At 40.1% G+C, this 12815-nt stretch overlaps 1 protein-coding gene across 2 annotated transcripts in view; it reads right to left on the bottom strand.

The window, feature by feature from the left end:
- Positions 1 to 284: 284 nt before the first annotated feature.
- Positions 285 to 12815, bottom strand: part of TTC29 (tetratricopeptide repeat domain 29) — a 244286-nt gene continuing 231755 nt past the window's right edge. The window contains exons 12-13 of one of the 2 annotated variants that reach the window (XM_020901271.2): positions 1480 to 1549; positions 285 to 935 (exon numbers count right to left, since the gene is read on the bottom strand). In XM_020901271.2, coding sequence (XP_020756930.1) covers positions 911 to 935; positions 1480 to 1549 — 95 coding nt within the window. In that variant the 3' untranslated portion in view covers positions 285 to 910. Of the gene's footprint in view, positions 936 to 1479; positions 1550 to 11397; positions 11542 to 12815 lie in introns of those variants that run through there. The other variant, XR_002315255.2, reaches the window with a different exon arrangement.

The raw sequence follows: 12815 nt of genomic DNA, 5'->3' as shown, positions 1-12815 counted from the left end.
TTCTCAAAAATGTGGGGATTAGAAATATTCCCACAGAACTTTCCAAACATCTTTTTAAGGGATCTTAAACTTAGTTTAAGAAGACACTCTAGCAAAAGGCTGCTATTACAGAAATGGTTTTAGAGAGGAAAAACAAGCATCTGCTATTTGGATTTAGAACTTCAAAGCTAGAATTGTTCTTATAGAGCAAACAAAAGTTTTCTCATAGTCAATCTTTTTAAACAGAGTGAGATGAGATGGTGTATTTGTAAAGAAAATGCTTAAGGAAATACTTTACACTATGGTAACAGAATCATTTTTGTCTTTAATAGTTTTTATTGTTAATACAATAAAACATACTATACACAATGTATAGTCATGTATGTGGAAAAATTTTAACCAATTATGTACAAAAAGTAAAATTATTCTTACTTTCCCAGGTTAAGCAAACTGTTGGAGCAGTACTTATCAATATGGTAGTCTCTATTGCTTACAATCCTTTTATGTATATTAAAAAGATTCTCTGGAATTTTAATGAATCTTTACCCACCTTTATTCAGCATAGATTTCCTTAAGCTTAAAATGATTTTCTCATTAGACACAACCAAATTTCAATTCTAAAGTAGCACTATTTCTCGTAGAATAATGTATAAGAGGGAAATTTTACAGTTTAGCTTATGGATAATTATTGGTATTCCTAAGAATTTGAGATAAATTTATTTTTCAAGAATTTAAATGTTTTAGACTAAATTTGTAGTAAACTATAATACAAATTCCAATGAAAACATAGTCATAGTTTTGTTATAGCCCTATCTTTATTACAACTCTATCTGTATTATTTGTAACATGCTCCTGTAACAGGTATTGAAGACTGAGGTGGTATGATAAATTTCTTCTTCCTTTGTTGCTGAATCAAAAGCTGGTTTAAGTGTCATTTTTTCTGATTACCTGAAAATCTGAAATAAATTAAGAAATTTTATATTGGGCTAGAAAGTTAAAAACACACACACACACACACTTGTCACATTACAATTGATCTTGAACAACATGAATTTGAACTTTGGGAGTCCACTTATATGCAGACTTTTTTCAACAGTAGATACTGCAGTACTATACAATTGGTGGCTGGTTGAATCTGCAGATGCAGAGCTGAGGATATGGAGGAAACAAGTATGTGAAAGGCTGACTGTAGGTCATATGGATACTTTCCACTGTATGGAGGAGGGATAGCACCCCTGACCTCCATGTTGTTCAAGGATTGACTGCATTCTGTATTCTGTAATTTTTAGACAAAGCTGAAAAGATTAAAAGTACTTAACCTTATGTAAAGTACATTTGTGATTTTTTTTTAAAAAAATGGTGTTTCAGTATTATCTATGACTTATCATGTATTAGATGAAGTTACTTTTTCTGTGTGTTTGGAGAAATTACATTGTATTAATATCTAGTATCTTGTATAATGTGGATACTTAGTAGAAAGTTTAACTTGATTTATCATACCCACTGGATTCCTCTTCCGAAAACTCTGAGGTGTGATATAAACTTTCCATTGTGGATCTTCTAAACTCTCCTAAAAAAAAAAAGACGTATACATTTAATGTTTTATCTCAAATTCAGTTTACAGTTCTTTTGTGTTTGAACCTGAAAATCCCTTTTCAGGGGTATCTTGTGTCTCAGATAGTAAAGAAACTGCCTGCAATGCAGGAGACCCAGGTTTGATCTCTGGGCTACGAAGATCTCCTGGAGAAGAGAACGGCAACCCACTCCAGTAATGTTGCTTGGAGAATCCCTTGGACAGAGGAGCTTGGCGGGCTACAATCCATGGGGTTGCAAAGAACTGGACACAACTGAGGGATTAACACAATACAACAACTCTTACCCTTTCAACTGTGTGTAATGTAATGTTATACAAACACAGCTGTTACGTATCACTTGTGTTACCAGGACAGATAATATTGGTCAAAGATGGCCACAATGATATCTCCCACTCTGCATGTTCCTTAGAAGTATTACCTTGCCATTCTCCCTTCAAGAGGCAGAATCCAATTTCCTTCCTGCTGAAATTGAGCTAGGCTTAGGACTCTTTTGTAATCAATAGCATGTGGAGGAAGTGACTGAATGACTTCTGAAACTAATCAGAAAAAGCTACGCTGCTTCCATTCGATTCTTTTAGGATGCTTGCTTTGGAGGAAGCCAGCTGCCGTATAAGAAATCCTGCCACCCTGAGACTGCCGTCCTGCAAGGCCATGTATAGATGCTCCAGCTGACAGTCGCAGATGACCTTCAGCCATCCCACCAAAGCTCCAGTCGGTTGCTAAACCCACCCATTTGTCAGTTGTGTATCATCACGAGGTAACAACTTATGTCCAGCCAAGCCACACTGGAACTCCTAACCCACAGAATTCTTGTGATATATGAAACGGCAACTGGAATAGCCGCTGTTTGGGGATCAGATGACTCAAACAAAAACTGAGAAGGACAATTAATCTAGAGACCAATATAAAGCATCCAAATAAATAAGATTTAGGAAACTTAGACAGGAATAGATATGCTGATTTGTTACTTAACCTTCTTATCTGCCCTTCTACTTTTGACTTGAATGCACTGGGATGTATCTAATAAGATGCTCTCTATCCTTGCTGCTGACAGGTGTCCATGTCCCCCTTCATTTCCTGCATTCTACTTTTCATAAGGTTTGGTACATTTCATATCTGGTCCCTGTCTCTCACTTACCACAACTCCTGAAATATTTCCACTGTATTCTCACTTTGTTTTCTGAGATTTCTTTTCCCTTCTGGCTCTGGCGGAAACCTGGCTGTCCTCCGAGGACACTGCCAGCCCAGAAACCCTTTTACTTTTTCTTTCCTTGGTCCTCTCACTACTGGACTTGGAGATGGGTGGGTGTCCTCCTCCCTCTTATCCTCTTTCAGGGCAGGTGCCTTCCCTTCTTCTGGTCCTGAAACTCACGTCATCAGCTACAGACTCAACTATTGTGATCTACCTGCAACAGCATTGTTCTCAGTTCATTGGATCATTGGCTTATTGTCACTTTCTGACTAGTTTCTTAATTTAGCAATTTAAATGTTCACGTAGAAGATTCTTTCACCCTGGATCTCAATGCCTTGAGCTCTGTTCTTTTAGATCGTGTCTTTACCTTACTGCAGCCACCAATCCCCGTGCTCATTCTCAGACTTTGTCACTACCAGTAACTGTAAGCCCCTCTCAGGCTCCTGCATTCAACTAGCTGACTACCAGCTTTTATCCTTTCTAGGTCACTCCCTCTATTACCCCACCATCGGCAATTCTTCAACCCTACTGGGATTTCCAGTTCTACCATTGTTCCTCTCTGTTTTGATTTCCTCTTTCCCGTCTTTGTACCATTTAAATTCCATGGTCATTCACCCTCTTGCATATATGCTGACTTCCTAACCCTTTTCTCAGTTTGTTGTACTCACTTGACAAGTCACCTCAGTCGTGTCCGACTCTATGCGACCCCATAGACGGCAGCCCACCAGGCTATAACCCTAGGTAAATCCAACACTCTGCCTATTCCTGTCCTGAAGCATAAGGCTCAGCAGGGAAAAACATACAAGTGGGCCTCACTTTAAATTCATGGTCACAGACACTGGGGGAACCCTCAATGGCTTCCCAGGTGGCATAGAGGTAAAGAATCTGCCTACCAATACAGGAGACACATGATATGCAGGCTCAATCCCTGGATTGGGAAGATCCCCTGAAATAGAAAATGGCAGCTCACTCCAGTATCTTGCTTGGAGAATTCCATGGACAAAGGAGCCTGGTAGGCTACAGTCCATGGGGTCTCAAAGAGCTGGGCAAGACAGACTGCATGCATTTCATTAGTATGTTCAGGCCATCCTATTCAACATTCCGAAGTCCATTCATTCTTCCACTTTCCTAAATGACTTATTTGCTCTTTTTTTCCCATTTTCCAAAACCTACAACTCTCCATATGCATCACAATTCTTATCTGATGGTTTATTTTCCATTTTCATAGAGGAAATAAAACATAGGAGGAAAAAGCTCCTAGAAGCTCTGTGTCAAGAGTTATTCTCTTAATTCTGTTCTGTATGTTTCATGTCCCCATGCTCCTATCTAAGGCCCACCCCTCTACTTCTTTACTAGATCTCATCCTCTCTTGAATACACAAGACATGGCTCCAGGAATTCCTTCTGTCTTTCACTTATCAGTTTTTTTGCACTCCACTAAATCTTTCGCATTAGCATATACATATTTGGTTGAAGACACATGAATAAGTTCTCATCAATGAGTGTGGATGGAATAATACATACTGCTTCTGGGTCTGAGCATTAGGCAATGTGCATTCATTTCTCCTTAAATTTTCCATTTCCTCAATCTATAACATGGAAAACTAAGATTTGCTTTTGACCATGCAGATGATAATGACATCCAAGTCAGTGGTTCTCAACTGGATGATTTTTCTCGACAGGGAAGATTGGGAAACATCTGCAGATATTTTTTTTTTTAAAACTGGTAGGTGGAAGTACAATTGGCATCTAGTGGGTAGAGACCAAGGATGCTGCTAAAAATCTTAAAATGCTCATGATAGTCATATCATTCTCCCCAACAAAAAAATTATTTGGCTCAAAATTTTAATAGTGCAATATTGAGAAACCCTGCCCTGGAGGACGGTGGAGCAATAAGACAGAAGATCATGACCTTCTGAATGCCTGTGGGACTACCTTGTAAATGTAGACAGCTCACTTCAGGATTAGGGAAGAAACAAACTTCCATATACTTAAGCTACTGTACCTTTGGGACTCTTTGTAATAGAAGCTTAGCCTTTACTTTAACTAATATATTCCATCACTCTTTGAAGTAAAGAACTACCTTGGGCTTCTCAGTTGAATATTTTCAATGCATCACAATATAGAGAACCATCCAGACATCCTAATGCCTGTTTTATACTATCTGATGTCTTTAATTCAGCATTCCCTTTGGTTTGGCAGGGTGTAACAATATTTCTTAAACTGGAGAAATTGTTCCTGGACTTTCCAACTTTGAAATTATACCTGGCTGGCTTCAAATAATTGTTTAACATTCATTTCCCAGCTGCTGAGCCATGGTGATTTTTATTGTGAAATATTTCCAAGTAGATTCTGTGAGAAGAATAACTGTATCTACAGCTTTTCTTTTACTCAACTTGGGTCACAATTTCTGGTTTAAATAAAAGACATTCACACTTGCCGTGTGGCTGTTCTTCAGTCACTCGGGCATGTCCGACCCTTTCTGACCTTGGGACTGCAGCTTCCCGGCCCTTCACCATCTCTTGGAGCTTGCTCAGACTCATGTCCATTGAGTTGGTGATGCCATCCAACCATCTTGTCCCCTGTCATCCCCTTTCCTCCCTGCCTTCAGTCTTTCGCAGTTTCAGGGTCTTTGCTAATAAGTCAGCTCTTCGCATCAGGTGGCCAAGTATTGGAACTTCAGCTTAAGCATCAGTCCTTCCAATGAATATTCAGGATTGATTTCCTAAAGGATTGACTGGCTTGATCTCCCTGTAGTCTAATGGACTTTCAAGAGTCTTCTCCAACACCACAGTTCAAAAGCATCAACTCTTCAGTGTTCAGCCTTCTTTATGATCCATCTCTCACATCCACACATGACTACTGGAAAAACCATAGCTTTGACTATACAGACCTTTGTTGGCAAAGCAATGTCTCTGTTTTTGGTTGGTTACACTGTCTAGGTTAGTCATAACTTTTCTTCCAAGCAGCAAGCATCTTTTAATTTTATGGCTGCAGTCACCATCTGCAGAGATTTTGGAGCCCAAGAAAATAAGTCTGCCACTATTTCCATTGTTTCCCTATCTATTTTCCATGAAGTGATGGGATCAGATGCCATGATTATAATTTTTTGAATGCTGAGTTTCCAAGCCAGCTTTTTCACTCTCCTTTTTCACTTTCACTTAAGAGGCTCTTTAGTTCCTCTTCATTTTTTGCCATTAGGATGGTGTCATCTCCATATCTGAGGTTATTGATATTTCTCCCGGCAGTCTTGAGTCCAGCTTGTGCTTCTTCCAGCCCAGCATTTCTCATGATGTACTCTGCATAGAAGTTCAACAAGCAGGGTGACAGTGTACAGCCTTGATGTACTCCTTTCCCAATTTGAAACCAGTCTGTTGTTCCATGACCAGTTCTAACTGTTGCCTCTTGACCTGCATACAGGTTTCTCAGGAGGCAGGTCAAGTGGTCTGGTATTCCCATCTCTTTAAGAATTTTCTACAGTTTGCTGTGATCCACAGTCTAAGGCTTAGCATAGTCCACGAAGCAGAAGTAAATGTTTTTCTGGAATTCTCTTGTTTATTCTATGGCCCAACAGATGTTGGCAATTTGATCTCTGGTTCCTCTGCCTTTTCTAAATCCAGCTTGACCATCTGGAAGTTCTCGGTTCAAGTACTGTTGAAGCCTAGCTTGGAAAATTTTGAGCATTACTTTGCTAGCGTGTGAGATGAGTGCAATTGTGCAGTAGTTTGAACATTCTTTGGCATTGCCTTTCTCTGAGATTGGAATGAAAACTGACCTTTTCCAGTCCTGTGGCCACTGCTGAGTTTTCCAAATTTGCTGGCATATTGAGTGCAGCACTTTCACAGCATCATCTTTTAGGATTTGAAATAGCTCAACTGGAATTCCATCACCTCCACTAGCTTTGTTTGTAGTGACGCTTCCTAAGGCCCATTTGACTTTGTACTCTAGGACGTCTGGCTCTAGGTGAGTGATCACACCATCGTGGTTATCTGGGTCATTAAGGTCGTTTTTGTACAGGTCTTCTGTGTATTCTTGCCACCTCTTCTTAATATCCTCTGCTTCTGTTAGGTCCATACCATTTCTGTCCTTTATTGTTCCCATCTTTGCATGGAATGTCCCCTTGGTATCTCATATTTTTGAAGAGATCTCTAGTCTTTCCCATTCTGTTGTTTTCCTCTATTTTTTTGCATTGTTCACTTAGGAAGGTTGTTTTTTTTTTTTTTTTTTTTTAAATCTCTGCTTGCTATTCTTTGGAACTCTGCATTCAGGTAGATATATCTTTCCTTTTCTCCTTTGCCTTTTGCTTCTTTTCTTTTCTCAGATATTTGTAAGGCCTCCTCAGACAATCACTTTGCCTTTTTGATTTTCTTTTTCTTGGGATGGTTTTGATCATGGCCTCCTATACAATGAACCTCCATCCATAGTTTTTCAGGCACTCTATCAGATCTAATCTCTTGAATCTATTTGTCACTTCCACTGGATAATCATAAGGGATTTAATTAGGCCTGAATGGCCTAATGGTTTTCCCTACTTTCCTCAATTTAAGGAGTTCATGATCTGAGCCATGGTCAGTTCCTGGTCTTGTTTTTGTTGACTGTATAAAGCTTCTCCATCTTTGGCTGCAAAGAATATAACCAATCTGATTTCAGTGTTGGCCATCTGGTGATGTCCATGTGTAGAGTCGTGTCTTGTGTTGTAGGAAGAGGGTGTTTGCTATGATCAGTGTGTTCTGTTGGCAAAATTCTGTTAGCTTTTGCCTTTCTTCATTTTGTACTCCAAGACCAAAATTGCCTGTTACTTCAGGTATCTCTTCACTTCCTACTTTTGCATTCCAGTCCCCTATGTTGAAAGGGACATCTTTTTTCACACTGTCATAGGAAACCTTAACAAAGGTTAACTTACATAAAGGAACATTTGAAGTTATCATCCAGGTGTTTGGAGATTTCTGTTCACTTGCAATAAGGTGAGGATCATGGGATGGTTGACTCTTGGCTCCATCTTGCAAAAGCACTTAATTTGATTCCTGACCTAGTTTTCCTGCTGTAGGTCTGACTTAAGGTATGATTTGAGATGTTTGACCTGGAGGTCTTCAAGGAAGCTGGAAGATTAGGACCCATATCACTCCAGCAAGGGAGACCAGAAACAGTGCAAATTTGAGAGTGTGGTGTTTGCTTACACTGCTTACAATTTCAACAGAAACAGGCACCTCCTTGTTATTAACAGTGAAAGTGAAAGTGTTAGTTGTGTCCAGCTCCTTGAGACCCCATGGATTGTAGCCCGCCAGGCTCCTCTCTCCCTGGAATTCTCCAGGCAAGAATACTGGAGTGGTTTGCTGTTCCCTTCTCCATGGGATCTACCCCACCCAGGAATTAAACCTGGGTCTCCTGCATTGCACGCAGATTCTTTACCATCTGAACCAAAGACTCTCAAAGCATAGATTCCCATAAGTGGGCAAGAAAAGGATCTGATTTCACCAGCTTTTAGCCTAACCTTGTACCAAAGAGCAATAGAATAAGTCAACGATGCTGAACTGCGATAAACCTACAATCCCATTCCTTTACATGAAGACAATGGCATATAATTTCCATATAATACAGTATTATACACAAATGAGATTTTTAAAATGCTTTCTGTAAGTGCGTATAAATTGAAATGGAAAAGATGTTACCTGGCAGTTCTGTGGCTGAAAAGGTGAATGAAATTTTATCATTTTGTCATGCAAAACATCTTTAGTGGCCTTACTAGAAAAGGGTAAATAATAACTCATACGTAAAGGTTGTGTCAGAGTTTATAGACTAGACCCCTGGTAATGGATTCAACCTTTCCACAACAAATCAAAAGTATCGTTGTATGCTCACATGAATATACAGCAGTCATTACCTTAAATTTAAAACTCACTATAAGCAGCAAACACATCGAGCAGGGTATGAAGGCTGTATTGTATCAGTGTGGTCTGCAGAGAATTTCTTCATAAGGTTTTTGCCTTGTTGAAATATGTGTTGCAGTTCAAAGCTAAAGGGATTACTTCTGAATAGTCATCATAGAGGTTGATTACGTTCGTATATTATATTTAGCTGGACCCTGCAGGCTATTCCTCCATTAGGTCTGCTGGTCCTGCTATTGTCAAAAAGTTGATCACCTCATGTTGAAAGACTGTGCTTTCTGTTGACCTTATCAAAATGTCTCAAAGGGTTTTGTTAAAAAATAAAATTCAGATTGTGTTTTATGAAAATGATTAAGAATAAATACCATGTATGAAAACTGCTCCTATCTTCTGGGTGATTGCAGCATTATGACATTGTTAATGAGGAGCTTATATTTTACTTTTTCATTGCAGCACAATTTACTTAAAGCCATAGATTCAATTTTAGTAGAAATAGCTCTTTTTCATGCTGAGAGTAGAGTGTCTCAGAAACTGATTTCCAAAAAATGGAGAAGTCACTACCTCTGCCCCATGTATTCAGATCATATAGAATTAACACCATGGAAGTAAGCCCAGTGTATCAGCATTAACACAGTACTACATCTGCAATGGCCTATTACAATGTGGTTTTAGAAGGTAACTGTATTGAGAACAGAGTATACATACTGAAATTTGTCATTCACCCTTGATAATCAGAAAATCACTTTAAATAAATAAATTAAAATTTAACTGCTTATCCTCTCGACAGCATTATATCATTTCATTCAGTTAATCACAAAGCAGAAAAATGTTCAAGAAGTGAGTTGAATGTATATATATATACTTACAATCCTGAGTCCAATTGCCAATATAGGGCATATTTTAATAAACTTGACTTTTAACCTATGTCATTAGGAATGAGCTACAGATTAACAAAATGAAATTAGATCTTTGACAAAGATATTGACAGGGATGGTTTTATTATTTAAAATAACCTATATAAAATGTTCACTAGAATCACATTACAAAAGCTTTCCTTTGGGAACCAAGATGATTTTGAAGCTATCTTAACTGAACGGCTCATCTCTGAATGATTATTCCCAGGAGTGGTGATGGGTTGGCACAGACTTGCATGTCCTTTTGGGCGTGGTCCTCCTTGTAACTGATGGTGTGTAAAACGGCGGGTCAGAGACACAGCCTGTGAGCCTGGAGCGCAGCCAGACACACATTATGGCCTCATTAGCACTGTTCTCTCATCAACTGCACTCTTCAGCAAGTCGAAGCTTCCTAATATTCCTTGTGCTCACTCGCCTTTAGCCACTTCATTTGATACTCACAATGGAGGAGGAGTGGGCATCAGTCGGGAGGAAGCAGACGGCACAACTGGGGTTCTGAAGAGACATTATGAAGTGGCCATTAGGAGACAAGGGCAATAAACGCTGAAGAGGGCGTGGAGAGCAGGGAGCCCGCTTACACTGGTGGTGGAAACTGATGCAACCACTGTAGAGAACAGTGTGGAGGTTCCTTAAAACACTGGAAATAAAACTACCATACAACCCAGAAATTCCACTTCTGCGCATGCACACCCAGGAAATCGGAACTGAAAAAAACACAGGTACCCCAGTGTTCACTGCAGCACTGTCTACAGGATAGGACATGGAAGCCACCTAGACGGCCCCCGGCAGATGAATGGATAAGCAAGTCGTGGTGCATAGAACAGGGAATATTACTTAGCTGCAAAAAGAAACGTATTTGAGTCAATTCTGATGAGGTGGATGAACCTAGAACCTATTATACAGAGTTCTTTCTGATGAGGTGGATGAACCTAGAACCTATTATACAGAGTTCTGCAGTAAGTCAGAGCGAGAAAGACAAATATCATATACTAACACACACATATGGAATCTAGAAAGGTGGTACCGATGAGCCTACGTGAAGGGCAGCAAAGGAGACACAGAGAAGAGACTTCTGGACTCAGCGGAAGAAGGAGAGGGTGGGATGCTTTGAGAGAATAGCACTGAAACATATACATTACCACATGGAAAATATCCAGTGGAAGTTGGTTTATGACACAGGGCATGCTAAGCCAGCGCTCTGTGACAGCTTGGCGGGGTGGGGTGGAGGGAGGTGGGAGGGGGGCTCAGGAGCGAGGGGATGTATGTATGCCTAGGGCCGATTCCTGTTGATATACGGCACAACAATCACAATACTGTAATTATTCTCCCATTAAAATAAGTTTTTAAAAAAGAGAGAGATAAGAGCAGAACTTGAACAACAGGGGATGCCGAGGCACTCAGTAACTGGCAGTGGAAGGATGCCATGCCATTATCTTCCCCAGGTCAAGAGTAAAGGGGAAGAGGAGGGTGTTATTGGGCTCAGGAGTGAGGGATGAAAATTTAGAACAGGGCTCACCCAACCGAGCCTAGAAGCAGCGGCTGGGGTGCCACAGATGTCGGAACTGAGCTGAAGTCAGGGGTAAGTGAATAACTCCTGACCTTTTTACCACCTAACCTCTGATCCCCGGCTGATGACTACTTTGGATAAATCCAAACTAGGAAGACAGAAGGCAATGAAATTGTGAGATGCAGTCTGAAGTCAGTCTCCCGGGATACAGAGCAAAGTGTGAGAATGGATTTTGTGTGAGTGTGAGAAAGAAACTGCATACAGTAATCACAAGGTGCAAATGCCAGCAGTTTGGCCATGTGAAGCATGGTTTAAGTGCCAACATACCTGATGGTACTATATGATCTGATGCTTCTTTTTTCTCTTGATTCTCTTTTTTTTTCACCTTTTCTCTTTTTTCACTCCACCCCTGTTTTTGGTAATACTGGTTTGTCATTCATGGAACTTCTCATTTTATAGTCTATAACAATTCTGTAAACAAAAGCCTGAGATTGCAGAGTTAGTCCCACTTTACCAAACAAAACAAAAACAATAATGAAAACCAACCAAACAATACCCACCCTTGACCAAAATAAAACCATCAGCATTTTATTGGTAATACTTTCCTACTTTTTGTTAACAAACAAGGTGATCTGTTCCATTGGTGTTTTGAGGCAGAAATCATGATGCGGTTATTCTATCATGAGTATAAAGGTCAAGATATGACAAATTTTAAAGCAGGACACATCTTTTAAGTTTGGGTAGATTTGGTAGATGCTCTTAAACTGACCTGTAGCCTTTTATATTACAAGTTTTCAGTTCAGCTCAGTTTAGTCGCTCAGTCGTGTCCGACTCTTTGTGACCCCATGGACTGCAGCACGCCAGGCCTCCCTGTCCATCACCAACTCCCAGAGTTTACTCAAACTCGTGTCCATTGAGTCAGTGATGCCATCCAGCCATCTCATCCTCTGTCGTCCCCTTCTCCTCATGCCTTCAATCTTTCCCAGGATCAGGGTCTTTTCAAATGAGTTAGTTCTTCACATCAGGTGGCCAAAGTATTGGAGTGTCAGCTTCAACATCAGTCTTTCCAATGAATATTCAGGACTAATTTCCTTTAGGATGAACTGGTTGGATCGCCTTGCAGTCCAAGGAACTCTCAAGAATCTTCTCCAATGTTACAATTCAAAAGCATCAAGTCTTCAGCGCTCAGCTTTCTTTATAGTCCAACTCTCACAACCATACATAACCACCGGAAAAACCACAGCCTTGACTAAATGGACCTTTGCTGGCAAAGTAATGTCTCTGCTTTTTAGCATGCTATCTAGGTTGGTCATAGCTTTTCTTCCAAGGAGCAAGTGTCTTTTAATTTCATGACTGCAGTTACCATTGTGGTGATTTTGGAGCCCAAAAAATACAGTCGGTCACTGTTTCTCCATCTATTTGCCATGATGTGATGGGACCAGATGCCATGATCTTAGTTTTCTGAACGTTTAAGCCAACTTTTTTGCTCTCCTCTTTCACTTTCATCAAGAGGCTCCTTAGTTTCTCTTCACTTTCTGCCATAAGGATGGTGTCATCTGCATATCTGAGGTTAATGATATTTCTCCTGGCAATGTTGATTCCAGCTTGTGCTTCATCCAGCCCAGCGTTTCTCATGATGTACACTGCATGTAAGTTAAATAGGCAGGGTGACAATATACAGCCTTGATGTACCCCTTTCCTGATTTGGAACCAGATCGTTGCTCTATGTACAGTTCTAACTGTTG

This window comes from Odocoileus virginianus, chromosome 12, assembly GCF_023699985.2.
Source record: "Odocoileus virginianus isolate 20LAN1187 ecotype Illinois chromosome 12, Ovbor_1.2, whole genome shotgun sequence".
Lineage (NCBI taxonomy): Eukaryota > Metazoa > Chordata > Mammalia > Artiodactyla > Cervidae > Odocoileus > Odocoileus virginianus.
This window is presented reverse-complemented; position numbering and strand designations above follow the sequence as displayed.